The 27554-nt window shown below is 48.4% G+C and overlaps 1 protein-coding gene across 1 annotated transcript; it reads right to left on the bottom strand.

Annotated features, from left to right (window-relative positions):
* Positions 1-968: 968 nt before the first annotated feature.
* LOC311195890 (SLAIN motif-containing protein-like) lies at positions 969-22957 on the bottom strand (the record flags this gene model as incomplete). The annotated part of the gene is made up of 8 exons (XM_084269338.1): positions 969-1075; positions 2823-3141; positions 3295-3432; positions 4354-4671; positions 6128-6268; positions 10439-10588; positions 13265-13401; positions 22248-22957. 8 exons carry the CDS (start codon positions 22955-22957, stop codon positions 1009-1011), a joined length of 1980 nt encoding a protein of 659 aa, XP_084125464.1. The 3' UTR covers positions 969-1008.
* Positions 22958-27554: the final 4597 nt, after the last annotated feature.

A 27554-nucleotide genomic window follows, 5' to 3' on the forward strand; every position in this document is an offset into this window, starting at 1 on the left:
CTATCAAAGTCACGTCCATGGCAGGGAGAACATTGCTATCAGTGCATATTTTCTGTCCTAAGACTGCAGTCACAGCATCCAGCACTTGCTGAGGAAGAGGACACCAGAACAGAATCCTTCATAGCCAAAGAGACAGTAGAAAACTTCTACAAAAGTCAGGAGAGTCAGGGGTAGCTGAGAGAGGTCCAAGGGAAACGCTTCAAGTCAGCCAGGAAGGGTTAATCTTAAGAGTAAACTTTTTAACTGGTGTTGAGCTTCCTCAGCTGAGAGATAGGAAGATGCTGATGAGCAGCAGTTTAAACAGTGTCCCTGTCCCTGCACCGGCCTGTTCACAACCCCACACACAAATATTGTGTACAGCTCTTCCACCTGTGAACTGTGAGGCACACACTTGGATACGCCAGCTTGGAGTGTGCTATGGTTATAAAAACCTGCTTCATCTTCTAGAACAAACAATAAAAAGTTGCAGAAATACATTCTATACAGAAGTTTAAAAAAAAAACCAACCCAAACAAACCAAACAGTTGAGTTTCAGACAAATATTCGAGTACATCAGGTTGAGTTTAAAAAGTGTTACTTCTAACATCTATGGAACTATCTCTAGTCTCCCCCAGCCACTGCTATGCAACAGCTCACTGCTGCTTTCTGGCAGGAACAGGACAACCAGCAGCCTCTTCAAGTGAGTGTCCTTGAGTCAGGTAAGAAGAGCTTTGTGACGAGCCTTCCCCAGGGCTGCAAGTGGAGGTTTGTATGAAATAAGGCTATTTTGGGTCTCCATGTGAAGACTGGTATTTCAGTACCGTTTGAAGGGCGGAGATAGGGTAAAGCAGCCATCCCACCCCATGGCAGAAGAGCAGGAGGTGAGGATGGTTTGCATTCCAGAGGAGAACAGCTATGTACACATCAGTCTGCAAGGTGAGGGGGCTCCTGGCTTTCAATTCTCCAGTAAGCTTTTTACGCCCAGCCAGCTGGGTGCTGCCTCGTGGGGGGTGGCAGAGCATCGGGGGGTCAGTAGCACCCCTCCTTCCAGGAGTCGTCCTCGGGGGCCTGAGTGGTCTGTGCTGACTGAAGGAATCTGCTCAGAGAGGCAAAAGAAAAAAAGAAGGTTGGTAAGAGGCAGCAAAGTCTCTCCCTGTGCACAGGAGCCTGTCAGAGGGTTTAGTTTACAGCTGCTCCTGCAACGTCTGTCACAGAATCACAGGGTTGGAAAAGACCTTTAAGCTCATCAAGTCCAACCATTCCCATCCTCTGCTAAACCTTGAGCACCTCACCTACCCATCTGTTAAACACACCCAGGGGCAGGGACTCAGCCCCCTCCCTGGGCAGCCTGTGCCACAGCCCCACAACTCTTTCAAGGAACATTTTTCCCCCTGCCCCCATCTGCTCTGACCCTGCCCTGGCACAGCTTGAGCCCATTGCCCCTCGTCCCATCTCCTGTCCCCTGGCTGAAGAGACCATCGCCCACCTCTCTGCACCCTCCTGTCAAGCCAGTGGAGGTGCGGAGAAGGTCTCCCCTCAGTCTCCTCTTCTCCAGGCTGAACACCCCCAGCTGCTCCTCACAGGATTTGCCCTCCAGCCCCTTCCCCAGCCTGGCTGCCCTTCTCTGGTCTCACTCCAGGAGCTCTATGTCCTTCTGATGGTGAGGGGCCCAGAACTGGACACAGCAAATGGGACAAAACTCCTGAAAAATAATCTGGCCCCATGCAGAGTACTGCTACAAGCAAAGACTTTAACTCCCTTTTGAGTATTTTTAAGTAGCTACAGTTCAATTTAAGGCTACAAGGGGACATTAAACAAATCCACAAGTGCTTTAATTAGCCTAACACTGAATCTACTCGATGGTAGAAGTTTACACTATGATTATACTGTGAGTAGCTGTACAAACCAGCTTTTGGCAATGTGGTAGTGGATTTACCAGACACAAAAGCACAGCAGCTGCCTCAGGACAGGGGGTAAGAACACGCTGGGCTGTAACAGCACTAAGCTCTCCGTGTGAGTAGCTGCTGGAAGCATTTAGAGGCCTTGTTCTTCTGAGGTGACTGAATATATTCTAACTAAACAGCTGTTGATTTAGACTATGAACTGTGTCCAGCTCTGGAGCCCTCAGAACAAGAAGGACATGGACCTGTTGGAGTATGTCCAGAGGAAGTCACAAACATGATCCAAGGGCTGGAGCACCTCTCCTGTGAAGCCAGGCTGGGAGAGTTGGGGTGGTTCAGCCTGGAGAAGAGAAGGCTCTGGGGGGACCTTACAGTGGTCTTCCAGTCCCTGAAAGGTGCCTGTAGGAAGCTGGGGAAGAACTGTTCCCATGGGCATGGAGCGATAGGACAAGGGGTGATGGTTTAAACTAGAAAAGGGGAGATTTAGGTTGGATATTAAGAAAAAGCTCTTCACTGTGAGGGTGGAGGATCTCTGGCACAGGGTGCCCAGAGAGGTGGTGGAGGCCCCATCCCTGAAGACACTCAAGGTCAGGCTGGATGGGGCTCTGAGCGACCTGATCTAGTGAAGGTGTCCCTTGCTCACTGCAGGGGGGGTAGGTCTAGATGGCCTTTGAAGGTCCCTTCCAACCCCACACATCCCAGGCTTCTGTGATTTAGCAAGCTAATTGTAAAAGCTAGAAATAAATTGGGTAAAAAAATAAAAAGCCCCAAATCTTCCTTTAAGGGCCCCCCAAGCACCACCCTAGAGGTGAAGTTAATCACTCTACACCCAGGTCACACTTCAAAATCTAAGAGGAACATGGCTTTATGAAAGGAAGTATTTCAGCTCTGTGAGACGAGGGCAGGCATTCAGGTCTGTGGGGCATCCAGCCTCACACTTACCTCTTGGATGGTGGTGCTGGCTTGCTCCTGGGCACTGAGGTTCCTCCAACAGACGCCCGTGCTTTAAGGGGTGAGTTTTTTGCCACCGTGACCATGTTACCACTTCTGGTAGTGCAACTGCTGCTGGAAGAGCCTGTGCTAAGCAAAGATGCCTGTGGCTTCCGAACTCCACTGCCAGGGCTGGTGTAACTGCAGGCTTTCACTGGCTGCCTGGGGGTTAGCAGGGAGTTTGTGCACGACCCTGCTTTCATCGGCTGCCGCACCGTTAAGGGAGACTGCCCGGCACTGGAGGAATACCTGAGCTTACTGGGAGCCAGACCTGGAAAGGGAACAGCAGAAGAATAACCCACTTAGAGGGTGTATTTTAAGAACACTTTGGGATAATGGGTCTTCTAAGGGCCTCAGGTTTAGCCAGTTGAGCAGAGCGAAGGAAACCAGCTACTGCAGTGTGCTGTGAGAGCATCACACCCACCTGCTGACCGCTGCTGAGTCCGTGGAATTCGACTGCTGGGCACCTGCAGATCCGACTCCAAGCTCCGGCTGCTCCGTACCGAGTCCAGAGCGCGCAGGCTCGTCCTGGCCAGGTTGGGCATGCTGTGCCGCATCTCCTCTGAAACAGAGAGCAAGTTCTCTACTGGCTGCTTCCAGCAGCAGATTAGGAGACACACAATTGTAAGGTGTCGCACTTGGGCTGGAGGAATCCCAGACATAGATAAAGACTGGGAGAAGAGCTCCTGGAGAGCAGCCCTGCTGAGAAGGACCTGGGTGTCATGGTGGATGAGAAACTTCCCATTAGCCAGCAGTGGCTCTGGCAGCTCACAAGGCCAATGGTATCCTCGGCTCCATCAGCAGAGGGGAGGCAGCAGGGACAAGGAGGGGATTGTCCCTCTCTGCTCTGCCCTCGGGAGGCCCCAGCTGGAGTCCTGTGTCCAGAGCTGGGGCTCCCAGTACAAGAAAGATGTAGAACTGTTGGAGAGGGTTCAGAGGAGGCCACAGCTCCCCTATGAAGAGAGGCTGAGGGAGCTGGGCTTGTTCAGCCTGGAGAAGAGAAGGCTGTGGGGGGACCTCATTGCAGCCTTCCCATCCCTGAAAAGAACATACAAACAGGAGGGGAATCAACTTGTTAAAAGGGCAGACAATGGCAGGACAAGGGGGAATGGATTAAAACTAAAGGAAGGAAGGTTTAGATTAGATATTAGGGGGAAGTTTTTTTACAGAGAGAGTGGTGAGGTGCTGGAACAGGCTGCCCAGAGAGGGGGAGGATGCCCTGTCCCTGGGGGTGTTCAAGGCCAGGTTGGATGGGGCCCTGGGCAACCTTGTGTAGATCAAGGCTGGAGGTTGGTGTCCCTGCCTGTGGCAGGGGGGGTTGGAGCTCTGTGATCCTTGGGGTCCCTTCCAACCCAGACCAGATTCTATGATTCAATGTTACACAGGAGATTGCTATAAAGAAGCAGACAAGTGTGTAACCAGTCTTAAGTTTCCATTCAGTAACTATACGTTCCTTGACCTGTATCCAAAGCTCCCAACTCACCTTCGCTGTTCGCATACTTGAGCCGGTCTTGCATTGGGCTTTGCACAGATCTCCTCGGGGGCCGGATCCGGGAGGTGGATGCCCTGCTGTAGTCTGTACTGGAGGAGGGGGACTGGCACCGGGGGGAGCTGAGCGGGGACGGGGAGTATCTGTGGGCGCTGCGGTACGACAGGGAACAGTCGTAGTCATCCTCATCCTCCAGGCTGTAGGTGTCGAACTCCTGGTCGCTGTAGGTGCCTCTCCGCAGGGAGTGCAGGGAGGCGCTGGAACTGCGGCGTGACACGGAAGCAGAGCTGGAGGCACAGTCCTGACGGAGGCCTGGGGACAGAGGGGAACGTGGCTCCCAGTCATCATGCTTCACCATGGGAACTCCCTACCCTGCTGCAGCACAAACCCAGCAGCAGTGCTTCCACCAGGGATTCATTTCACCTCCCAAGGAGAGTCAAGGTAGTAACTCTCTGTACTGACGACTCTCTGCGTATGCAACCTCTGAAGTGGAACAGTGTCACCTCTATCAGCACTGCTTAATTAGAGCAAAGAGTTAATATTCACATTGACCTGAGTTACTATATATAGTCAGGTACACGAGCAGCTGTGCCTGTGGACTATATACTGCCATGCAGACTGTTAGGGCAACCAGCTAGAGGGGTCCCAGTTACAGCATGAATTTTTCCTTCAGTTAATTACACACCCACCAGCATCCACACAGGTTCAGAGAAAGACCTGAGCTTCTGCCTCCCAGGGAAAACACCTGCTTTTCATCCCCCTCAACAGTACATCTGTCTGCTTTATCTACAGGTCCTCCCCCAGCTTAGGCCATCGCTTAAATCTTCTTGCCTAACAAAATACACACAGCTTCTTGCTAAGAAGTTAACGTTCTCCAAGAGAAAACCAGAGAGCTTCCTTCTCTCATTTCCTGTAAATCAAATTAATGATTAATTTGCATGGACCAGGAGATCCAACCACTTTGTTCCACCTTGATCTTCAATGAGGACCTCACCGAAACCACACTGAAGTCAACAGAAAGTTTATCTGTGACTTCTTGGGAACTGGATCAGGGCCCTGAAATCCTTCATGCTGGGACACAAACATGTTTTAGGCTTAAGTTTAAATTTGCAGAGCTCTCTCAGAGCACTTTACCAGAGTAACTTCAGCTCTCTCAGTCCTCTTGAACTCTTGGTTTTACTCAACACAGCGGTGAAATACTACTTGCATCTTCTGTGTAATAAGCAATGCTTAAAACTCAGTCCTGTGGGCACCTCCCAGGGTGATTTCAGGTGGGCAGCCAGCTCAGCAACCCGAACACTTATAAGCAAAACATCTATCTGGGTTGTTTTTTCAGTTCCCCAAATCGATACACCCCACAGCCAGTCACACTGCTGCTTGTGTTTGCTCAATGGGACAGCAACCAGGTGGCAGCTGTGAGCTGCTGCTGTTACCACAGTTACTCATGAAACTTCACCCATATTTCAGGGACAATCGGGGGGGAATATTTTTGAGCATTAAAGGGCATTTATATATTTAGCCAAGTAGAGGTTTGGATGATGCTTTCAGGACTATTCTGTGCTTTAACAGGTGTAGAACTTAGAGATGTTCTGCAAATGCTAGGTTTTAAGTAGTAGTTTGGGTCTGCAGATTATTAAATGAAGCCCCTGCAAACCACAAACATTATCAAACCAGCTATTAAATTATTTTCTGTTAGGGCAAAGAGGGAGAGGAGAGGAGCTGGAACCCATCTCTAAAACTGTAACAAAAGGAGATGGGGGTCACATACTTTCCTCCTGAAGGCGTGCCATCACCTGGACATCAGTCAAGTCCTGCAGTTTATATCCCATAGAGATGGAGTCATCAGATGTACTCAGCTCACTGTCCACAGAGGACTGAGAGCTCAGTGCAGAATGCATGCTCAGGTAACCTGTAGGAGGAAAGAACACAAAAAAAGCATTGGGACATTCAAATACAAACCAAGAATCAGCAGCAGAGTACTTATTCCAGTAACAAAATCAGCACAGTTGTGAAGCTGAGGCAGGGTTGCAAGAGATCATTAGGAATTACTTGCAGACACAGTGCTCAGTATTTTAACCTGCAGCTTCCAGGAGGCAGAGAGTCTCTGTGTGGGGAAAACACTGTGGACTTCTGTCCAGAAGGTGGCAAAGGGATGCTTGGTTGTATTTTAAGATGAGAAACATCCTTTTGAAGATCAGTATTCTTTCTGTCTGTTTTGACAAAGGGGAAAATACTGATCCAGATATTCAGCAGCAAAGTTACACACAGTGCTTGCTAAGGCACTGGTGAGCAGTGACAGGAGTAAGAGGATCCACATGGTTTTCAGAGTACAGCCACACAATCTGCTTATGCAAAGCAGTTTACAACTACATTGCTTCCTCGCCATTCCTGAAGTTTAATCCCCCCCTTTCTTCTTTTTTTTTCCTCCTCCCATCATAAACCAGACTCTCTGGTACAGGGCAGGACACAGCTTGGCCACACAGTGAGTCATAAAAAACAAACTGTAAAGATTTTTCCACAACAGTTTTCCCTTAATTCAGGCAACAAGTAATTTTCTTTTTGAAGAATAATAATTAAATAGCATCATAACCAGCATCAGGTGCAAACTTTCACCTGTTAGTACTCTTTCTTAAGTTGAGCAAGTCAGTATTTTCTATGGCATGAGAGTACTGCTACTTGGAAGTTGTCCTTCAAACGTGGGAGGTGTGTTTAAGTAGCAAAAAATGCAGAGAAATGAGGTATTGCAGCATCCCTGCTGCCTTTGCTTTTCCTCAGATACTACTCTTCCTGGCACCTGGGATGACTGCTGTTGCAGGAAGGCTAAGCTTCACCTAGCCCTTGGCTTATCTCCCCTCTGCAGAGGCAGGTGGATGCAGGCAGTGAGTCAATGTGGATTTTGGCTGGGGTAGCATCTTTGAGACAGAGCAGGCAATGGTGAGCAGACCTCCATCTTCTCTTCCCATTTTATAACTGCAATACTGCTTTGCACTAAACAAACAAAGCAAAGCCCCAACAAAACCTAAACCACAGAAGGATTAGGGGATGTAAAACCTCTACATGGCAAACATGCTGATCTAGGCCACGTCAGGAAACACTGCCACAGGCTCCTTGCTTAACTGCCCCTCCAACGCAGGCACACAGGGGAGCATAACTGACAGAGCTGTTTTAGGAGAGACTGCATTTCTTTAAAGGAAGCCCAAGACAAGGTTGCAATTAGTACTAAGTAGATTTAGGCCCACAAAAGCCAACTTAAAACCCATGATCTGACTGAAGATATGCCAGAGCCTAAGAGCACTTAACATCACTTTCAGCTAGAGCAGGCTTAAGAAACACAAATCCTGCTCAAGCAGGGATTTAAGACCCTCACTTAAATAAATACCAACAAGCAGGCTGCAGCACACCAGCCAACAAAGGAAGAACCTAAGTCAGCTCCTGAGAGCATCTACATGATGCTTCACCACTGGCTTTCCCTTTAGCTCCCAGTTTTACCTGCTGTGTTCTAAGAAGTCTTGAAGGCAGCGCAGCCACCAAATAGTTCTCAGCAATGACTCTAGAAATTAACTCCTAAAAACCATGGCTGAGCCATTCTTTTGAACTAATTAATTCCAGCCAGGCAGGAAAAAAAAAAATCAGGAGGTTCCAAGTGTTATTTCTTCAGCCAGAGTAGTAATTTATGACACAAAACCCAGACATAGAACATTTCTTACATGGACACTGAGCAAACTGCCTCAAATTCCACATCTGAAAAGGCATGAAGTTTTTCTAGTTCAAGATGCTTACATAAAAGAGTGACAGAAGCGTGGCTGCAGTGTGGGCAGTGTGTCTGTGTCACACAGATACACTCCCCAAGGCCAGACCCACCCCCCCAAGGAGTGATGCTGTATAACACAACCCTGTTTCTTGCCTTCTGGCTTCAGGAAAAGGCATCGTAGGCAGCTGAGATAAAGCCAGTGTGAGAGTAGGGGTTGCACCTGCAGGATAGAGTATAATGAGTAAGCACAGGTCTCTTGCTGTAGCTAACCCCTTCTTCTCTTTTGGAGCAGAGAAGGCTCAGGGAAAACCTTATAGCACCTTCCAGTGCAGTGAGGGACCTACAAGGATGCTGGGAAGGGACTTTTTAGAAGGGCATGGAAGGACAGGATGAGGAGGAATGGTTTTAAATTGGAAGGGGGTAGATTTAGATTGGATATTAGGAAGAAATTCTTCACTGTGAGGCTGGTGAGCCCTAGCACAGGCTGCTTAAGGAGATGCTGGCTGCCCTCTCCCTGGAAGTGTTCAAGGACAGGTTGGATGGGGCTTTGGGCAACCTGGACAGGGAAACCTCTCACTAGACCATGGCAAGAGGGCTGGAACTTAATGATTTTTAAGGTCCCTTCCTACCCCAACCATTCTGTGATTCCAGTACTGAAAGCTGTACTTTTAACACAGCTTTTCAGAAAGAGAAGTTCCCAGTTCAGCTGTGGGTGTGTGGCCTGGTTGCTGCATTTCAAATTGCAGGTCAGTTTAAAAAGAGTGGAGGAGAGGAAAACAGGCATTCCCATTCCTTCATCAGCAAGATTTCTGTGGCTCAACACTGCAAGATGAACTGATTATGGTTTTCATTACAGGAATTTCAAAATATACCACATCTGTGCTTTGGAAAAGGCTTTTTGGGTTTAGTTTTTAAGGGAAGCTACATTTCAAACATTTTTTGTTTGAACAGTAGGGGGGCTGAGTTTTTATTTGAAAGAAAATGAGATTTGAGTCAATCAAGTTGACAGTGAACTTTAATCTCATGTCAGCACTCTCACAAGCCATGAGGGAAGAGCCACCAAAGAGATGAAGTGAACTCTCACATTCAGAGAGAGTTCTGAACTGTTGTTTGCTTGGCTTTTTGTTCAGTACCCTTGATGACTTCAAGAGATTTCCAGACTGAATGAAGAAGTCCAGGAGCCTTGGAGATGCTCTGGTGTCTGTTTCTGTGTGAAAAGGTGGTCAGACATCTAGATTGTCAACCAACCTCATTAAAACCTAAGAAATTAATTTGAAGATTATTTTTTTCCCCAGCAGAATTGAGCTCTCAAACCCAGTTGGTTCTACACACAACCTTTTGTTTGGAAAACAGAGATAAGTGTTAATTCCTATTTACAGCAGAAAACCACCAGGTCTCAAAAGCATACCTGCAGCTGTGAAAACATCCACATGCAACCCTCTTTTTTTACATTTTCTTTTAAAAAAAGGTTTGTTTAACATCAGGTTTCAAGGCAGAAAATGTTAAGCATGCTTTATGTTTTTAAACATGCAAATTAGGATACAGCAATTTCCACAAAGCCCAAACAGATCAAGGAAGACTCCTCTGATAACATAGCCATGGGTGAAGCACAAACAGCATCAAGGACAAGCAAAGCTCCTGGAAGAGCCCACACAGACTCCTCAGGCAGCAGCTTGAACACTAAGGCAGACTTGGGGCCAGGCTATTTAGGAGAAGCTTATTACCAGACCCACAAATGCAGGCTTCTAGCCAGAACTCTGTGCAAGTTGCCTCTCAGGTAGGAAACCTTACTCCAAACACAATGAAGCCTGATGGAAAGCCTTTGTTGTTTTGTGTTCAGCTGCTCACTCAGCTAATTCCAGCAACATATCCTGGAGACTATGCCTCTCATCTTAAAGCATGAGGCTTCTTTCTGCTGCCTCTGTTAATCAGTGTTTTCAAAAGAAACTTCACCAACTCAGAAGCCAGAAAACAAAACCCAAGTAACTTTAGAGAGTTAACACCTATGTATGATACCAGCATTCAAAAGCAGTTGGTTGGTTTTTTTCCCCCTCAATAGCCATTTCCTACTTTAAGTCACTTAAAATTAGTACAATTTATAAAGAAAGTTATAAAAACAAAACCATGGAATAAGTACAAGACATTTAGAATGCAAGGAGGTTTTCTCCCACCTGACAGATGAAACCTGGGTCAGCAAGTGAGCAAATGAAAAGGAGGAAACCCCGTGGGTGGGCTTGTGTCTCTTGACAACTTTTCCCTGTATCCATTAGTACCACTCCTTGCATTTTAAACACTACAGGTTTGCACTGCTCTACTGACATGCCATACCTGAGCTGCCACAGGTTAGTAGTGCTTTGTTAGTCGATTTGAGATGCCCAGGAGAGTTTAGTGCATTGCTACAGGAGCCTGTCTCTGTATTCAAGTTATGTGCACTTGGTGATGCCAGGGGACTGCAATACAGGTTTTTCCATCTACTGGCTAGAAGGAAAAAAAAATACAAAAAAAAAAGCCATAAAGGTTATCAAGTTATGTTTAAAAACAAAGAGCATAAGAGAAAGAAAGGCATCAGATCAAACAAGAATAAATCTTCTCACAGATGTTCTTCAAGTAAGACATCCTGATGGGGTGAGTAACACCATGCAGAAAGAACATGCCTGTTCCCTTCCTCACTCTCCCCTTTCACTTCTGTCACCCCTGAAAAATTCCAAGAGCAACTACTGACCAACTGTCTTTAAAGAAGCCATGCTTTCCTGAAAGTTTCAGTGCTGGCCTTCAGAGATGACTCTTTTCAGAAAGATCTGTCACTTCTACACCCCATCTTCACCCTAAGGAACTCCATCCAACTTCATGTCCATGCAGGTGTTATTTTGAATTTGTAATGACAGAATCTAAGCAGCATTAATCCACACAAGCTACACATTCAGATTAAAGGGACAGCAAATTAATTTGAAAGACAATCAATCTGAACATTTTATTCAGCACACAGACTGCCACATGAGTTAGTGAAACAATCAAAAGGGAGACAATTAGCAAAACTCAGTGCATCCATGCTTAGTGAAATGGGCAATCAGCAGCTACCATGCTGAGGAAATGACTTAGTCTGTGATCTGTACCTATTCAAGGGGCTGCTGAATTGCCCACCCAGCCCCCACTGCTGGGAGAACAGTAGCTAAGAAAATAACAAAGATACAGGATATAGTTTTTTATTTCCCTTCCCAAATATAAAGTCAGACTACTGTAGTTAAGAAGCAGCAATATGGTACAAATAAAGCCTGAGACACTGCAGACAGGGAGCAGAGTTATCTTCAAGTGTAGGTGGTTTATAAAAGCAAGTGAAGCTTGTTCTCAAAGCTACATTCAGTTATCTCAAATCAGGAATTTCAAGGCTACAAACTCAAAATAAGCAGCACCAAAACACTGTTAGTATGTAAACTTAAAACAAACCCAAAAACAAACAAAAAAAGCCCAAACCAAAACCATACTAGACACAAACCAAAACAGCAAACCAGACTTCCAATTCCTGAGGTCAGACTGCTGGCCAAACTGCCATCAAAACAATCACAGTGGCACAAAGACAAAGCCAGCCAGTTCAAACCCAGGCACACAACGCCTTCTGCACCCAGCTGGGGGTTGTGTTCTCCAGCTGTTTAAAACATCACTGAGCCTGAAACCATTAATTCCTGCAGAAACTTCACATTCTCAAACACCACTAACCACAGCTTCAGTGTTCAGACGTTCCCAAGTCAAGCCAGGTGAGGCAGCAACAGTCCCGCTCTGCAGCGCTTCTCTCAGGGAGGAGTTGTTAGGAGAAACTAAGAAAACCAGTCACCCCTACAGCCACAGGGTACAACATCACAGCTGTAGGGCACAGGAGAGGGGAACACACTCACTGCAAAGCCCTCAGTGTCTGGACTACCAGTGCATCAGGCCAGGATTAGGCACTGATCAGTGCCATTGTACACAGAAACCCAGAGTGCCTTTGCAAAGCCAAAGGGTTTGGATTCACCAGGGGATCCCAGGTGATGTGCTACAGGAACAGAATAACCTCAGCTTTGTCCTGATGGGAAGGATGCATCTGCTCTAACACCTCATGAAAGGCTGGTAAGGGATTGATCCCTCTGTGGGGAAGAAACCCCATGAGCCTACAGCCCTGCAATACTGGCTGACAGTGGGTTGCTCCGTAGGGAGTGTGTCAGGCAGCAGCAGGGAGGGGGTTTTCCCCTCAGAGGTTAGGTAACACAGCTGAAAGCCACCAGGAAATGCTTTTGCAGGGTAACACCACTGGAAGAAATGTCAGGTTTCCAACTGACCTCATTTCTTCAGGTTACAGATTTTCACCTTTCATTACTGGCAGCTTTGAGCATCAGACAATTCCTTTGCCCAGGGGAGGTGCCACGAGCAGCGTTACAAACACACAACACCACAAGTTTTCATACAAAAAAAAATCTCCACTATTAGTTTCATTTGAAACTCCTCCCCCCCCAGGAGAGCATTTTTTTCCTTTACATACTCTTTAATGTTTAGAGATGTTTAAACATTAAAAGATAGTAAAACATCAAGAGCCTGAAAACACTAAGATATGTATCAGTGTTAGGGCTCTGAACTTATGAAAAAATCCAAACAACCCACAAAGCAAGGTGATCATTTTGGCAAAGAATTTGAATGTCTGTGTTTGTGTCTCCAAAAATACAGAGGGGCAAAACTTCACAGTTGGGTTTGTTTTGTCTCTTGGTTCTTATCAGTGTAGTTTTCTTAGTGTTTACAGAACAATCTCTTGCTTCATCACTTGAGGCATTATCAGTGTAACCCAAAAGCAGAGGGAGGATTTTATACCCTGACAAACATGGCTGTACACACAGGCACCAAAGCACACCATCTGAAATGGAGACACTTCACTACAGCAACCACAAACTTCATGTCTCCTTTGCTTTGCTGCTTCTTATGCCCCATCCCTGGAGGTGTTCAAGGCCAGGTTGGTTGGATGGGGCCCTGGGCAACCTTGTGTAGCTCCAGGCCTGGAGGTTGGTGTCCCTGCCTGTGGCAGGGGGGTTGGAGCTCTGTGATCCTTGGAGTCTCTTCCAACCCAGACCAGTCTGTGATTCTATGATTCTCAGTAATGTCAAGTACAGAAGAGGCAGTAAGAGCCTCACATACCTTGGTCGAGTCGAGTTATGAGGGTTCTGCAGGCAGCTTCTGTCTCGGGGCTGGGATTATCCAACACCTGTCGGCACCATTTCAGGGGTGAGTCTGTTTTGTGGTCTGTAGCAGATTTTCTGGGGGACACATAGAGCCTTTGCAAGCATTGGAAGGAGACAATAAAAAAAAAAGCTCATTAACTCAAAGCATACAGCCACCTAAGTAGTATTTACTAAAGTATGCCTAACAATAAGTATTAGAGAAGTTATCCAAATTAATAAGGGGGGGAAATAAAGCTTAAATTACATACCATGACTGAGAAACAAAACTCACTTAGAGATGGGTTCACCAAGGAAGTACACAGCCTCTGCAAGGCAAGGGTCAAGCCCAAGCTGTTGGGACACTGCTAAAAGTTTAAGTTGTTGGTATACTCACCCCTCCTCATTCTGCCACCTCCAGAACCATCTCATATGACAGAGACAGCAAGGGTGAGGGGGTTGGTTCCCACTTGAGATTCAAGGTGTCTACTTTGAGAACTCTAACTGTGGTATATTTTGTTTAAACACTCCCCACCCAGCTCTGGATATTCCACCTGTATTGCACTGCAGGTAACTACTGTCTCCTACCTGCAGCTCTCGGACACTCGATGCTCACAGGCTTCAGGAATAAACCATTTAATTGGAAGATCTGGAAATCTTGGGACAGCTAGGAAGTATGGCTGCACAACACCTTTCTTCTTTTATTTCTATTGTATTCCTACAGCCTAAATTGTTGACAGTTGTAATTCACCCAGCGCTGTGCTGAATATACCCACGGGATTAGCCTTGCATACAGATTTAATCCTTTTACAGCCTTGGATTATTTACAGCTGACCCTGTGTAAAGCAGTGTAAAGCAGCACCTTAACTGGATTTTGTACAAAGAAAATTTCCCTCAAGGAAGGTCAAAGGCTACAGGAGCCAGATTGAAAAGTAACTCAAGAATTTTACTTACAATTTTACCCATATTTGCATTTTTCAAGTCAAAAAGTCCCAAAGAGAGGAAAAAACAAAAAAAAAAAGCAGTACTATTTTTCAGTGAAGCATCTAATCCCTGACTTGAATTCACATCTGCTTTTAGCACCCACAGCACCTTACTGCACCAACACGCAGGGTGAAGAGCCACCTCCACTCACTCGCTCTGAAAACCTCACCTGCTGTTTACTCTTGATATTGTCTGGGTCTCAGGGGATAGGGTACAGGTGGAAGGCAATTATTCTCTTGACATGCCACTCATGACTTTACAGATCCTAATAATATTCCTGCCCCTGGCCCAGACCCATCTTTTTCAGGGAGCAGAGAGTCAGTCTCTATTCACATCTCATACAGAAGCCTTCTCATACCAAGCACCACACAAAGCCACACGAACATGGAAAAAACCCCAAACCAAATGCTAATTTGGTAGTGACAAAATAAATGCTGAGAAATAGGAACAGGAATATTCCTGCCTATTTGCCATCTCAGCTTTTATGAAAGACCCCACAAGTGTATCTCACTGCATTTCTGCAGGGGCAAATGAGCCTTACAGCCACTCTGAGCCAACAGAAGAGGGAAAGCAAAGTGCTCACTCGCTCTCCCTGGATTTATTTTACAGTTCAGAGCAAAAAAGCAGCAGTAAAACCATCAGACAAAAAAAAGAGGCCAACAGCCTCCTTAGGGCAGGTCACGCTGTTCTTCACGTATTTTAGGCTACGGGAGAAAATCCTGCTCTAGTTCAGGAAGGGGTTGTTCTGCCCAGCTCCTTGCAGGCTTGTCACTGAGTTCACAGCCAGGTCTGGGTCAGCTGGGTCTGGTACCACCCGTGCGATCGCTGGAGCTGTTTCCCTGGGGAGCAGAGCTGCCTGCTTCCCAGGGCAATGGGCTCCTGTGCTCTGCCAGAGCACTTTTGTTCAGCTGACAAGTCTCTTGGCAAGAGATGGTCTCATGTATAATTTCACTAAACTCACAGTGAGGGAGCCCTGGGACAGGCTGCCCAGGGGGTGTGGAGTCTCCTTCTCTGGAGAGATTCCAGCCCCATCTGGACACCCACCTGTGTGCCCTGTCCTAGGGACCCTGCTTTGGCAGGGGGTTGGACTCCATCTCTCCAACCCCTGTGATTCCATAACTCTATGATTCAGTAAGCACAACTGACAGGCAACTTACAGAAAACAAAGTGGGAATTATGGCTTTATTTCCCAGTGTCAGGCTTACTGTTTTCCTTTTCCAGTAGCTTTGGGGAAGGGATCACCCCGCTCAGCCTGCCAGCCTCTCAGAATCTGCTGGTGTAGCTCATTCTGCTGGAGCACTGCACACCATGTCCCAGTAAGCCAAAGCCACAAACAGAAGGCAATGTTTTCCAGGACACAGTATTAAAAACCAAAAGCCCCCTTCCACTAGCAGTTCCCTTGACATGGGGTCACCCTCTGTCAGCCACCACAGCACTACTGCTGCCCATCACGTTTCCTGCTGAGCTAAACCCTCTGAAAGGGGCTTCTGCAATAAGCTAAACTCACTCTGCTCTGTTTAAAAATATGCAGAATTGTATTTCTAGTTAGTTTTATCCCCTAAAGTGGGAGAGGGGCTGTTCCCCAGGGAGTGCAGGGACAGGGCAGGGGGCAATGGCTTCAAGCTGACAGAGGGCAGGGTTCAGTGAGGCGTTAGGAAGAAATTCTTTACTCTGAGGGTGCTGAGGCCCTGGCACAGGGTGCTCAGAGAGGCTCTGGAAGCCCCTGGATCCCTGGCAGGGGTCAAGGCCGGGTCGGATGAGGCTTTGGGCAACCTGGGCTAGTGAAGGTGTCCCTGCCCATGGCAAGGGGGGTTGGAACTAGGTGATCTCTGAGGTCCCTTCCAACCCAAAGCATTCTGTGATTCTATGATTTGTCAGGTTAACTTAATCCAGTGAGCACTGGTAAAATCCACACTCGGGCACGCCATGAAGCAGGGATTCGACTGCCAGTTTCAGAGTGCAAGTCAGTAGTGACTGAAGATTTAAGATCCTAATCATGCAGAATATTTGCACTAGTAGATCTACAGATCCTAAGAAGAGAATTCAGGCTGCAGAAAGCTCTGTAACTAGTAAATGTACCTGAGTTAAGACACATGCTTGGTTTATTATAGATCTTCCATGGCACTGAGCACCACTAACTACAGCGGTACCAGAAGGGGCAGGTATGACACTGATTTTCAAACCTGAGTTATATACCTCAATATGAGGAGAAAGAGGCCTGAGGTAACTAAATATGCTCAGAACAGTTTAGGTTTAAAAAGATACGCACCCACAAAGTCCTAAGAAGCTGAAGTCTTCTATAAAGCATGCATTTCAAACAGATAATGCATTCCATTTCCCTTCTTTTATATACCAGACTTCAGAGAGTTGATGCTCAGATTTATTACCGTGCTTATGCTGTTCCAATCTCAAATCTAACACTTCTGTTGAACAAAAATACTGATAATACAGCACTGTAGGAAGCCACATGGGTGAAACAATACTGCTAAGGACTTGGAACGACAGAAATGTAAGAGGGGAAAAAAAAACCCAAAGAAAAAACCTGTGGAGAACACTCCACACAAAACCATTATAGCACTAGCTGAAGTAGAGGCTTGAGCCTTTTTTCCCAAGAAAGAGGAATTGGGAAAGAGAACAAAACCCCAGAGAGGCACTGCTGCTTTGTGGCTATCTAGCAACTAACCCTGCTGACCAGAACACCAGACTCCAGCCACCAAGGCACAGCAGCTCTCAATGCCACACCAGCTCCTCTCACGACACAAACAAGTCTGTAAAGTGATCAAAAGGCAGCTGGTGGGATGAGTTAAGAGCGGTGTCATACATGTCCTGTGCTAGGGTGCTGAGCAGCAGGATTGCTGCAGGCTCTCCCCCTCCAGCCTGGCAGCCTTGCTGAGCAGACACATCACTGTGCCCACACCTCCTTTCACAGAGAGGACCGTGAGCCAGCACCTCCAGCATTTCAGTAAGAACTCATTCATTTTAGGTGTGCTGGTAGATGAGAAGCTCGACATGAACCAACAATGCACACTCACAGCCCTAAAGGCCAACCCCATCCTGCGCTGCATCAAAAGGAGCATGGCCAGCAGGTCCAGGGAGGGGATTCTGCCCCTCTGCTCTGCTCTGCTCCCCTGAGACCCCACCTGGAGTGCTGCGTCCAGTTCTGGAGTCCCCAACATAAGAATCACAAGGCTGGAAAAGACCTTTGAGATTACAAGGACAAGGAGGACATGGAACTGTTTGAACACGTCCAGAGGAGGCCACAAAGATGATTAGAGGGCTGGAGCACCTCTCCTGTGAAGACAGGCTGGGAGAGTTGGGGTTCTTCAGCCTGTAGAAGAGAAGGCTCTGGGGAGACCTTGTAGCCCCTTCAGGTACTGGAAGGTGCTATAGGAAAGCTGGGGAGGGCCTTTTCAGAAGGACACGGAGGGATAGAGTGAGGGGGAATGGTTTTAAATTGGAAGGAGGTAGATTTAGAATGTATATTAGGAAAAAATTCTTCACTTTGAGGGTGGTGAGGCCCTGGCACAGGGTGCCCAGGGAGGTGGTGGATGCCCCTCCCTGGAGGTGTTCAGTGCCGGGTTGGATGGGGACTTGAGCAGCCTGGTCTGGTGAGAGGTGACCCTGTCCATGGCAGGGGATTGGAATTTGATGATCTTTAAGGTCCCTTCCAGCCCAAACCATTCTGTGATTTTAAGCCTCTGCCTCTGGTGATTTGACCAGCAAGGGCAGATTTTGCACACAGTGTCAGACAAGCAGTCAGATTTCTGTTTCCTTTCAGCTTACTCGACTCCAGCACTGGCAATTACCAGCAACAAAGACTGCTGATGGTAACACTATCTTTAAGCTGTGCAGAAGGGCTTGGAAAGCATTAATCTACCCAGAGATCACATGCAGCAAGACAGACATCACAGAGAACATCATAATGTCTCTAACTGCAGCTCACACAACCGGGTAACACACTGTTCAGAGAGACAGGTGATCAGGAAATGGTTTGGAGAAGTCACCTGTCCATTATTTAACACACCAGAGGTAACTGATTCATTGTTAAAAATACCTCTAGAAGGTTTCTAAACAAGTACCAGTCTGAGAAACTACAGCCTTGCAAATTACTGTTTCCAAGTCAGGCAGTGTCTTGATGGCAAGGGGAGATCACAGGCAAACTCTTCTGCAGCCTGTGGGACTGTATGCATCAAGGACAGAGAGAACCACACAAAAACTCCTTCTGTCAAGGAGAAAACCTAAAGTTTTCCAGGCAAGGCATGGGCAGAGGCTTTGGTACCTGTTCCATCAAAGGAGATAGAGGCAAAAATTGTCTAACCCAGTGAAAAGGAGAAAAGAGCACTGAGAAAGGTTCTCACTCACTTCTGCTATTTCTTGATCTCCTCTCCATCCAATGATACAGTAGTAAGAACCTTGTACAGTTCAGAGGGGGTGGAATTTGAATCATCATAATTCCAAATCAAAATTCTCTCTCTCTCTCAAGTCTTAAGAAGAAAAATAGTAACTGACAGTTGGCAAAACACCAAACAAGTTGCACGGGAACATGTAACAAAACGCTGAACGCAAATCACTGCACCAAAAACAATCACCTAAGCACACCAGAAAAACACAGCTCGATTCTTCACTAGTGGGAGGACACAGGAATGACAAACAAACTCTGAAATGCTATGGCAAGTGTATCTTGTTTGTTCCCCTCCCCATGGGTAAGGGCTGCCCTGCAGTCAGCTCAGGAGCTGCCCTGCGCTGAAGCACAGGTAGCCAGGTCTGGGCACAGCACACTGAAGCATCAGGCTGAGCTCAGGGGCACAGGAAGAGACTTGCCCTTGACTGGGTCTCCAGGATATTTACAATTTTGAATAGCTACTTGAGAGAGGGACAGACAGCGAGGCAGTACAGAGTTACAGCTGCTGCAGGTGATGCAGGACCTCATGTTTCACAGGGGTTCAGTCTCTGCAATGTTGTTTTTAACAGCAGAGCACAGTGGACTTAAGGAGAGGTTTCAAACCTCCAGAGGAGTCATGGGGAACAAACACAATCCCACAATCAAGATCACCCTAACTAGGCCCGTTCTTAAAACTAGAATGAAGATACAAGAACTAAAGCTTCTCGTTTTGAAAGCTTCCCACTCCCTGCCCTTTAATTCTTTAAAAGAATAAAAATGAGTTCTTAGCATTCTTTAAAGTATAAAGCATCACCTCCTCTGCTAGATAAGGTTAAAGAAAAGGTCAGCAAACCAGAAAGACACGGCTGTTAAAGTTTATCACTCCAGCAGTGGTGGGAGGGAAAACAAAGCCCTGCTTCCCACAAGTTACCAAATATTGGAAGTAGAAAAGCACATATGATGTGTTCCACAGGTTTTTTCCTCATGGATAATATCAGGAAAAGGACTGCAAATCTAGCAATTAATAGTAAGCCATTTGCTCTCAGTAGTACACTGCTCAGCACATTCAGACATCACTTCCAGCCAGAGAGTACAAGATTCCCCCCAGTCAGCAAAGCCACCTCAATGAAGTTGATCTGAAATCCAAATACTGTTAAGGGGGTTTTGTTAGGGGCTTCTGGGTTGTTTTTTTAAACCATTTTTCCCCCCTGGTTACTGCTGATGGGAATGCACAAACACCTGCAGGGACAGCACGCGAGGTGTGCTTATGGAGAGAACTTAGGACACCAGGCAATAAGCACAGCCACACACTATGGACTGTACACAGTATATGTTCCCCACTTCCAGCTCAGCTGAAGAGCTCTGTCACAAGAAGCCAACGTAGAAAGGGTTCTTTGACAAGGGGACAGAACCAAACAGACTGAAGCAATGCAACACTATCAAAGGGAACTTATAGAATCATAGAATTGCATGGGTAGGAAGGGACCCCAAGGATCACAGAGCTCCAACCCCCTGCCACAGGCAGGGTCACCAACCTCCAGGCCTGGAGCTACACAAGGTTTCCCAGGGCCCCATCCAACCTGGCCTTGAACACCCCTAGGGATGGGGCATCCACCATCTCTCTGGGCTGCCTGTCCCAGCCCCTCACCACTCTCTCTGTAAAGAACTTTAATAGAGCTTTAGCTTTAATCCATTCCCCCTTGTCCTGCCATTGTCTACCCTTTCAAAAAGCTGATTCCCCTCCTGTTCCTCTGCTCCCTTCAGGGACTGGAAGGCCGCAATGAGGGCCCCCCACAGCTTTCTCTTCTCCAGGCTGAACAAGCCCAACACCCTCAGCCTCTCTCCATAGGGGAGCTGCTCCAGCCCTCTGAGCATCTTCCTGGCTCCTCTGACCCCTCTCCAACAGTCCCACATCTTTCTTTCATCATGGTTAGTAGCGCTCGCACGAAGCTCCATAAAGCCACCATTATTGGAGCACCTCGGGGTGCCTCTTTTTAATATGTCAGTCTGAATATCAACCAAACTGACGTTAAAACAGAGGTATCAAAACCCAAAGATCCTACGAGGTCTAGTGAGATGGGTGCCTGGTAAAGAACCACCACCTCATGAGGCAGCAACTCAGGGAAAGGTTAATACACTGAGCCTCTGAGTGCAGAATCACACCTGACTGCACTGGGCAGCGTCCACTGCCCATGTAAATCACTGACTCTCTTTGCTTTCTTTACCAAGTGAGCACAGTTTGAAGAACCTCTCATGTCACAGGCTAGATAAGCACGAATATAAAACTAGCAGTTTTCATTAACATGGAAATAATGAGGCCTGCCTTCCAAATTCTACTTGGTAAATACATTCCCTATTCTTAAAAGGAAAAAAAAAGCAGCTCAAAATGCTGTTTAGCTTTCCTAACGTGTTTTAGCAATCAAGTTAGAGCCAGTATCTGGGTTTTAAAAGAAAGCTTGCAAATTAAAAAGTAAAAAAAAAAGAAAACCACAGCAAGCAGAAGTAGTTAAAACCAAATGAGAAGTCACTTGGATCATCTGCAGCCAGGAGAGGGGGTGAAGGAACTTTCTGAGTGCCCAGGGAAAGAACACGTAAGAAACCTGAAGAGAACTTCTAACTTTATACATTTCTTTACAAAACTAATGCTGAAATCATCCTTCCCCCATTTGTCACCTCAAAAATCTTCTCCCCTGTTTTTAATTTAACCTTGAATTCGGACTCGAGCTGAAGTCACCAAGTCACTGAGCCCCCTTCCATTAACAGACAGCACTTTACCTCCACTTAAGAGAGACTAAAGAGTTTTTGCAGGTTAAGATATGTCTTGCATTCGGCAGCCACTCTGCAGTGCCCTCTTTGTTGCCAGACTCATCCCTAAGCTACTCCACTTTGAAACAGTTTGCAGACGCCCGAGGCTACCCTACAAAGCCTTAAAATTGAAGACTCTAGGTAAGACCTCAAGTCGCAGCTCCTGCTGGAGCTGGCTTAGCCTCCGAGTTTAACGGGCTACGGAAGGGCAGGGACATTAACCGGGTGATTTATAAAACAACTTCCAAACAAGGCTGCTGGTGGAGAGTCCTACAAAGTAAGGTCAGTTAAGGATGACATCACTGATTCGTTTCAGTTCAGGTCTCCAAACAAAGGGACAGGTTAGCTGCAAAGAAACAGTATTCAGGAAGTGGAAATGATTTGTCATCTTAGATGCCAGCAAAAGCCACAGATTGCAGATGGCTCGGTTTGCGTTTTACAAAAATTCTTATTTAAATACAGTTGCATACAAAGTTTAAAAGCTCCATTATTCCTTCATCTGCATGCCACTACACACAAATAAACAATCAGGGAAGAGAATTTTTCTGTGCTTGCTACAGCAGCATCAGGAAGAAAGGGGGAAGACAAGCTTTAGAGTTGAACTGACTTTTTAAAACAAAACAAAACGCTCTGGTATTCCTTTTGTGGGTTTGAAAATAAGAACAGCCAGTAATGAGAGCTGCACTCTTGCTGCTAAAAATCATAGGACTGCATAGGAACGGCTTATACCCTTGAAAAGTATTTCCCAGCTATGAGGAGAAACTCCCGACTGCTGAACTTCTGGAATACATACCAGCAATCTTCTTCTTCATTGCAATTTTCAAGCTCTAAGACTTTCACTTCATCCAGATCTGTGTTATTCGACAGGCTTTCTAGATCTCCACGTTTTTCACTGGGATTCTGTTCATTTGTTTTAACTGAGGAATGAAGACCTGCAACCACCACGTTTCCCATCAGCTCTGTGCTGGTACTTGTATCCACACATGAGGAAGATTGCACGTTATCATCCGTCTTCACCTCCACCTTACACACACTGGAAGACAATTCCTCAGTGGCACTGGTACAACTGTACAGCATTTGGGCATCTATGTCTTTTTTTAAGCAGTTGTTCTCCCCTTCCTCTCTTCTTATTTTGCTTAGCTGGTTGTGCAGGTCAGCCATGATCTGCAATTCTCGCTTCTCCGTGATGGCGTTGATGCTGTTGTTGATCTCCATCCCAGTAAGACCAGAGTCGTGGTTATCCACCCCAGTACGCATCTCGCTCTGCATGTTTGTCCCCAGCATGCTCCTGCTGCTCTTCGTTCTGGGGTGCTGATTCTCAATCTCCAGTCTCCTCACCAGCTCCCGCAGCTTTCGCACCTCCTCCAGCTCCGGGCCAACCTCCTCAGACACCGGCTCCGTGTCAGGGCCCATGGCACAGTTCTCTGTTGAGTCTCGTCCTAGGTCAGGCTCCAGAGCATGATCCTGCTGTATGACCGGGGCGTTTCCAGGCACTACCATCATCCAAAACGCACAGTTTCACTGCAAGACATGACAAACATAGAACAGCATCACCAAGAAGCACAGTATTTTACACATGCTGGAACGACACACCAAAAACTCTGACTTCTAGAAGCATAAACTATTTATGCAGGGGTGGAAAGGGGCTGAACTGAATCACCATTCATTGAAAAAGAATGATTGAAATTAGCATGAAGCATTTGGACAAGCACAAATTACTCATTTTAAGCAGTTAGGATGTGCAACTATTATGCTACAAATTAGACTGTATAAAAGGAAGCTGGTTTAATCATGCACAATAGTTTAGTTTCCACCTGTTTACAAACAAAATACAGGAGAAAAGCACCGATTGAGGAAAGTCAGGAAACATGATTAGCAAGGTGCTGACGTCAGACAGCGACAGCATTAAGAAAATGGTAAAAACATCCTTTGTTCATTGCCAGGTTTATCCTGGAGAAGCCCAAGAAACTTGAAAACACTCCTGCATCAACTTATACCAAAGGCTCATGATTAACGACAGGCACTGTGGTTACTGTGGCACATGGAAATAAGCACAACCCATGTCCTTACTGGTGTTTCCTTGCTACAGCTGCAGAGAAAGGCAAGCTCTTTGGTGCAAACACAGCAAAAAACAGAAGAGAAAAAATAAAACTATCCTAAGTTATATGCTCTGGTAAGTTTCATAAAACAAGCCGTCTCTGCTTTTCCCACATCAAGTGCTACCATTGACCCTGCAGTTCTCTTGACCAAGGAGGAGCATGTGCCTTTAAACTTCCCAGGTACTCAGAGCCATAAAATAAGGCTGGTGTATTTAACGTATGGTTTTACACTTACGGAAGCAGCAGCAAAGGCTCATTTTTTCCCCCTATGCTAGTGACTTACACGAGGTTCCAGTTTCACTGTGTGCATTCATGTCTGAACTGATTCTTTGCTGAAAAGCCCCCAATACAAGATTAATCCTGCACAGAGCGAGCAAAAGAGATTCCCCTAAAAAAAACAACTGCAAGTCCCTTCTGTGTTGGAGGACAAGCAGATAAGACTGACAGACAGAAGAGGGAGTTTGATGACACAGCCGATTCAAAGTTTGGGAGCTTTGATGCAGGCATTACAACTGCATTTGCACCCTCTTTTTTTCTTTGCAGCTGCAGATGTTCTTCACTGTCTGAAAGTTTCTGTTTTTCACTGCCAGCACGTAGAGGAAACCACAGAAATCAGGCATCACACGGAGCAAACGAGGTTAAAAATACAGACACCCACCTTAGCATCTCCCCGTTTCTTAGCTACTTGGAACAGCAGTAGGTGAGCACATTTTTCACAGGGTACAGTTCTGGTTTGGGGTTTTTCTGACTTAATTTTTTCTTTTGGGGCTCAAGATGCCAATTTTAGGCAGGCTTTTGAATTAGTAAGGAGCATGAGCAGTGCTTACCAAGAGCTGCGAGCACAGGGAGCTTTGAGGACAGCTTTCAAAACCCTGCCTCTGAGAAGCGCTGCTGAAGTCGCTTCAAGGCGGCAAAAGGAGGTTTAATGTGTAGTAGCCGGGCGATCCCACCCCTACTCACATATATGCTGCGAAAAACCTCCTTGCACAGATCCTCACTCCTACAGAACCCCCCCCACGCTTCCCACCTCCTGCTCAGTAACTCGCTGAGGACCCACCAGCGCCGAGCTAGAAGAGTTCTCCTGTCAAAGCCAAACAACCACCCCACGGGAGGGGGATGTTAGTGAGATCCCTCACCCCAAAAAAATCAGTTCCCCTCCACGGCTGAAGAGCAGGGAGAGCTGCCTTTTCACTCCCGGGGGTGTTGAGAGTGTATGTGTGGGGGTTTAGCCCCTTCCACCAGCAGTGAGTCTAAAACCCACCTAAATAGAGCTACAAGGATGGGGGGGTTGGGGAGTGGGGGGGGGGGTGGGGGGGTGGGCAAGATATATAAACCCGCCAAACTTAATTTCCGTGCATAACGGGCTGGGGGGAGGTGAGGGAGCACAGAAGAAGCAAAAAAAATATAATAAAAAAAAAAAGGAAAGGAAGGAAACCGCGTTTCGAGGCGCTGCCGTGCCACAGACAATCATCTGGACTTTCTCAGAAGACATCCGGGCTTTCAGCGGCAGGTTACCGGGCTGCCTCAGCCCCCCGCGGCGGACGAGATGCCGCCGGCGGGGAACAAACCCTCCCCCCCCCCCCCCCCCCCCCCCCCCCCCCCTCCCCGCCCCGGCCTTTCCAGCCGCCGGAGGGCTGCGAAGCGAGGCGGCGGCCCCGGCCCCCGCTGCGGGGGAAGAGGTTCCCCGCCCCGAGCAGCCGCGGCTCGGCTGGGAGTCCCGCGGCGTGGACAGCTCCCGGTGCGCGGGCACGGACGGGGCCGGCCGCGCCGAGGGAGGAACCGGCGGGGAGGAGGAGGAGGAGAGGAGAAGGCTGAGGGCGGGGAGAGGGTCGCAGCCGGCACCGGGAGCAGCGGGGAGCCCTGAGGCCGCCGGGAGGAGGCTGCGGCGCGGGTGGGAGTCCCGCGGGAGGAGGCGGGCGGTGGCGTCCAGCGTGAGGAGCGGGCGCGGGGCTTGTGGCGAGGGGCCGCCCGCGGCGTGAGGGACCGAGGGCGCGACCCTCCCGGGGCGCTGCGGAGGGCTCGGGCGCGGCCGGTCCACGCCGAGCGGAGCAGAGCCGGGCCGAGCCGAAGGCTCCGGACGCCGTCGAGCCCTCCCCTTCCCCTCGCACGGTACCTGCCGCGGCCGCCGATGGCCGCTTGGCGCCCGCGCCGCCGCCTTTCTCCAGCGCCGTCCGGAGCCCCGTTGGCGAACGGCGGGAGGGCGCCGCCGCCGCGCGCGCATTCGGGCCCCGCCCCCTCCTTCGCTCTCCCTCCCGCCCTCGCAGCGCCGCGCGCGCGCCCGCGTGTGTGTGTGTGTGAGGGGAGTGGGGTGTCTCTGCGCGTGCGCGGCCACAGGCGGCGGCGGGTCCCGAGGGGGCGATGGCGGCCCCGCTCTTGTAACGGTTCCGCTCTTGTAACGGTTCCGGCCTTGTAACGGCCCCGGCCCTGTCACAACCCGCCGCCAGCCAGGGTTGCCCCACGGGCACTCCCGAGCCTCTCCCGCTTCACCGGCCCGGCCCGGGCAAAGCGGAGCATGTGGCGGGGATGGGGCTGTGGCTTCCTTAAGGCGTTGCTCTGCGGGGAAGGGGCGGGGAGCGGGAAGCGGGGCACACGGGGGGTCTCTGCGCACACAGGGGGTCTCTGCGCACACGGTCCAGAAATAAAAGGCACAAAACAAGGAGCCGGGAGCTCCGCGGGTCTCTCCGGGGCAGGGCTGGCGGCAGGTGACAGCACAAACACGTCACTCACCCTCCCTGAGCCGTGTGCGTTAGACCCACACACACCCCCTGGGGTACGTGTCAGGTGTTTCCCGCGCTCAACCACGGAGAAGCGCTATACCCGGGGTCTAGCTTCGAGTCGGGTTGAAGACCGAGCCCAGGGCCCGCAGCCGCAGAAAGCTGTTCTGGGAAGGTTCAGCCGGTGTGAAGATGGCACTCTGTGCCACCATGGGCTTGTGTCCGCCACAGGAGCAGCACGACCTGCGGCCTCTGTGCTGGCGGCTTCACCTGCAGCAATGGCGCTGAGGCTTGGCCTCGCAAGCAGCACCGTGCCTGGTGAAACGAGGAACGTGTCTGCAGATGGACCTTTCTCTGCAGACCCCTGGGGAGAGCGAGAAATGGGCCATTTCCCTCTTCAGAGTATTTCTTTTCTGCTCAGGGAAAGGGGGCAGGGACGGGTAGGTCAGCAAGTCTTCAAAGGAGATTATTTTTGTGGGAAAGGGACAGGTGGGGCCTGAGAGAGCAGCGTCCAGACCCTTCTGGATGCCGTTGAGGTTTCAGGCTACACAGATCACAGCTCCCTTTTCCCTGAGAAATCACAGCTCTTTGGAGCAATCTGACTTAAATTGTGAGGAATATCAGATCACGTATTTGTTGAGCCCAGTTGCAGAACCCACTCCCGCCCCTTCAAAATAACCCTGTCTCCTCATGGGTACCATTTCTTCTCACTACCATGGCCACATCCCCCTAAGAAAGCATTCAGCATGTCACTGAGAAGCAAACGGGCACAGCCCATCAGATCGCATAACAAGGAGGGTGTGACACGGCTGAGGAAGCTGAGGCTGTTTATTAGAGCTGTATACTGAGGTTAAACACTTGCTACAGGGAAACGTGGGCTGAGGAGAGATGGTGCAAAACGTACAGTGGACAGATCTTGTTCCCTGCAAGGCCCCATACCCATCACTGGCATCGGGGAATATGTTACTTCTGCAGAGCCTACTTCAACCATGGCATAACATGACACATAACAGCTGCTGTACCAGTCCTTCCCTGCTGTTGGTACTGGTACCAGTAAGGAACCACTGGCTGTGGTTTTCAGAAACGAGAAATTTGGGCAGATGATTTGTGACCCTTTTCTGTTCAGAAAGTAATGATGTCCCTCCAGCACCTTGAGAACTTAGAACTGGAGGCATCCAAAATGAAGAGGCAGTTCTGAAAATCACGTCTCTGTGATGACTGGTGTCCTGGCTGTGCCACACGCACAGACCGGAGCTGCCCAGTGAAGTCACAGACATGGTCTTAACT

The sequence above is a fragment of the Gallinula chloropus genome (assembly GCF_964237585.1).
Source record: "Gallinula chloropus genome assembly, chromosome: 11".
NCBI classification, from domain to species: domain Eukaryota; kingdom Metazoa; phylum Chordata; class Aves; order Gruiformes; family Rallidae; genus Gallinula; species Gallinula chloropus.